This window comes from Ipomoea nil, unplaced genomic scaffold (assembly GCF_001879475.1).
Source record: "Ipomoea nil cultivar Tokyo-kokei standard unplaced genomic scaffold, Asagao_1.1 scaffold1043, whole genome shotgun sequence".
Lineage (NCBI taxonomy): Eukaryota > Viridiplantae > Streptophyta > Magnoliopsida > Solanales > Convolvulaceae > Ipomoea > Ipomoea nil.
Window position 1 is genome coordinate 4745630 of NW_017617471.1, and position 3132 is coordinate 4748761.

At 39.6% G+C, this 3132-nt stretch overlaps 1 protein-coding gene across 2 annotated transcripts; it reads right to left on the bottom strand.

Moving 5' to 3' along the window:
* Nucleotides 1–1105: 1105 nt before the first annotated feature.
* LOC109181034 (transcription repressor OFP1-like) lies at nt 1106–2283 on the bottom strand. 2 transcript variants are annotated; one of them, XM_019330787.1, is made up of 2 exons: nt 1767–2283; nt 1106–1713 (listed from the first exon to the last, which is right to left on the bottom strand). In XM_019330787.1, the coding sequence occupies exons 1-2, from the start codon at nt 2208–2210 to the stop codon at nt 1219–1221; spliced, it is 939 nt and encodes a 312-aa protein (XP_019186332.1). In that variant the 5' UTR covers nt 2211–2283; the 3' UTR covers nt 1106–1218. The 2 variants fall into 2 exon arrangements, with proteins under 2 accessions (XP_019186332.1, XP_019186331.1); XM_019330786.1 differs by having other exon boundaries at nt 1106–1710; nt 1764–2283.
* Between the last annotated feature and the right edge of the window lie 849 nt (nt 2284–3132).

A 3132-nucleotide genomic window follows, 5' to 3' on the forward strand; every position in this document is an offset into this window, starting at 1 on the left:
CTATTTTAAAATAAAAAATTAAAATTTTAAAAATAAAGACGGTTCAAAATCGCTAACCGGATCTAGAACCGCCGATTCACCGTTCAGGATCCAGTTTTTTCGATTCATAATTTTAATGAATTGAAATTAAAATATTGGGTTCTGGATCTGAATCATAACCGGAAACTTTTAATTCGATTGCTATAGTGTCTGGTTCAATTCGAATCGAACCGTGGTCATCCCTATGTATACGCAATAATTTATTGAAAAGGAAAAATAAATAAAATGTTTACTTTAAGGGTAGAAATGTCAATAAAATATATTAGGGGGGAAAACCGCCACTTTTAAAATAATTGAGGGGGCTAATGTGCTTACATGAATAATTCAAGAGGAAAAAGTGCTATAAGTATATAACTCAGGGGGAAAAAGTGCCATTTTCCCTTATTACTCCGTATAATAAGACAGCTCTTCTAAAAGCATTTGCATACATAACGATTTAATACCCTCTTTTATTGTTAGTTATTCCATTGAAGCATGCATAGAATTGGCCATGTGTCCATATCCTAATGAAACAAGAACACACTTCCATTACCACTTCTCATTTATTATTATAATATATTACAATAATGTTTTTATATATTGTTTTGTGTTATATTATACTGAAAAAATTTGTATTTCACTTATTTTTGAGATTTTTTCTTAATTAGTTTCTCTTTTCTCTTCAGGTCTCCAATCACGATAGTCATACCGCTCTTATTCAAGAGACTTTTTGAAGGAGGTCAAGCCAAAAATCACACAAGAGAAGTTAACGGCCCTAAAAAGATTCTGACAAATTTGACTAAAAAGATAATTGACAAGAAATAAATTCGTGAACTTAAAGTCGAAAATTATAGTCCACAACTTGATCAACTTTTTATGTAGCGTGCCTCTTTTCTCATTATATATATAATATAAATAGATATGTGGTTTGAGGAGTTGTATTGTAACTTATGGATTAAACAATAAAAGAGACTATTGGTAGCTGAAATGAATAATTCCTACCAATTTAATTCTTGATTATAATAATTTAAATATTGGATTTCTTGTTGACTTATTAATTGCATTATTACAGCTGAATACAGAGTACTAGGAGAAAAGCATGAAACTTTATTATAATAATTATGAGTGGGAGAAAATTACTGATGATAACTGCAGCTAATTTACATATTATTACAACTAACAGAAAATAAAATAGTTACTTTAATTTAACCTAACATCGGTGATATCAAACCAGATTTGTTTGAACACCTTGATGATCAAATCATGGTACTCATTAGAGTTGAGAGACAGATAGCAAGCAAGAAGATTTTCCAAGTCTTTCGATGCTCTGATGTTGTTCTCCACTATCATCTCCACCATTGATTCCCTGAAATCCCTCTGTGGATCCTTAGATGACTTCACAACGGCGAAGCTTTTCGCCGCAATGCTCGTGCTTCTTCTGCCCTGCAGGATTCTCCGGTGGTTGCCACCGATTCTCGGAGAATTTGTTCTCAGTTTCACGCCCGGCGAGTTCCCGGAGAATCTGCGAACAGGGCACGCCCTCTGCTCTTTGTCGGAGGTTTTGGCTGTCTTGCATGATTGATTTGATTGGGTTTTCGTCCTTAAATTGTTGGCGGGCTTTGTGATGATGGGAGGGAGGTCGATTTTTGAAACGGTGTCGAAGTCGTGAAGTTCATCATCGGGGGAGAGGGAGAGCATTGCGTCGAAGGTTTCAGGCGTGGCGGCGGAGGGGGCGCGGCGGGGGCGAGGGAATCTTGGTCGGAGGAGGAGGAGGTGCTGCTGTCGAGGGGGGAATCCGGATAGTCTTCAGGGGTGGAATCGGGCTTAGTCCAGACGGATTCCATGGACGGGCGGCAGCTGCAAGCGGCGGAGACGGCGGTTGTTCTACTGCTGGTCCTCCTCTTGGGGCGTTTCTTGGAGGATTTTCTTGAAGTTTCCGGCGAAATGTGGGGTGGCGGCCTGGAGAAGTAGTAGGATTTTCTGTGGGTTGTTGTGGTTTTGGTTGATGATGAATAGGATGATGAGGATAATGATGATGATGATAATGTGGGGGGATGGTTTTCATGTTTTTTGATACAATTGTTGTTGTTGTTGTGATTCTTTCCACTTTTTTTGGCCTTGCCCATGCCCTTCAGCTTGTGAAACCAAGCATTTGGTATCATGTCTGATAATCTAAACCTATGATTTCCCATCCCCAACTTTCTCTCTCTGTTTCTTGATTTTACTATGCTTCTGTCTTTCTTTTAAGAGTGTGACTCAACAGGTTGTTGCATGTGGGAAGGGGATACAAGGAGGATAAATAGAGAGAGAGGGGGGGGGGGGGGGGGTGGGGTCCATTATGGAAGCAAAATATGTCATAAATCATTTAGATTATTATTAGTTTCTTAGCTTCATATTTTGCCTAGTACCACAATGAGCATACCAAATTAGGTAAAATTTACACACAATATTTGATTCCATGTAATTGTTCACAATCTATCACCTAAAATTTACTCAACTGTTCATGCAGACAGAGAGAGAAGAGTTAATGATATAATCCACAGGTGGTTCGCCAATATTCAAAGCTGTCCGTTTTTTGAAACCCACGGCTTTCGCCATTGACGGCCAAAGGCCAAAGCTTCCTTCGTTGCCATTCTCGCCGAAACAGAGTGGCCTCTTGAGGTGGCATTCTGTGGGTGGAGGGATCCGCAAAACTTGTGAGGAAGAAATATAGGTGAAAGGACAGCTTTGCTCTCAGACTTGACACCCCTTTGACAGCAAACCTACCAGAGGACCACAAGTGGTAAGTTTTTTAAACTAGTAAGACGTCTAGTGGTCGTTTTAAAGTCGGGGGACCACACCTGGTTATACCTTAATACTCGGAGGACCATTGGAGGTATTAACTCTTTCTCGTAGTAGAAATGACATGTTTGCCCTCACACTTAACGTCCATTTGACACCAAACCTAACGGAGAACTACAGGTGATTATTTTTTGAACTCGGAAGACGTCTCGTGGTCGTTTTAAACTCGGAGGACCACACCTGATAATACCCTAATACTCGGAGGACATTAGAGGTATTAACTCCAGATCATAAATTTGGTATGGTGAGTGGCGGTGATTCTGTCGTGATGAC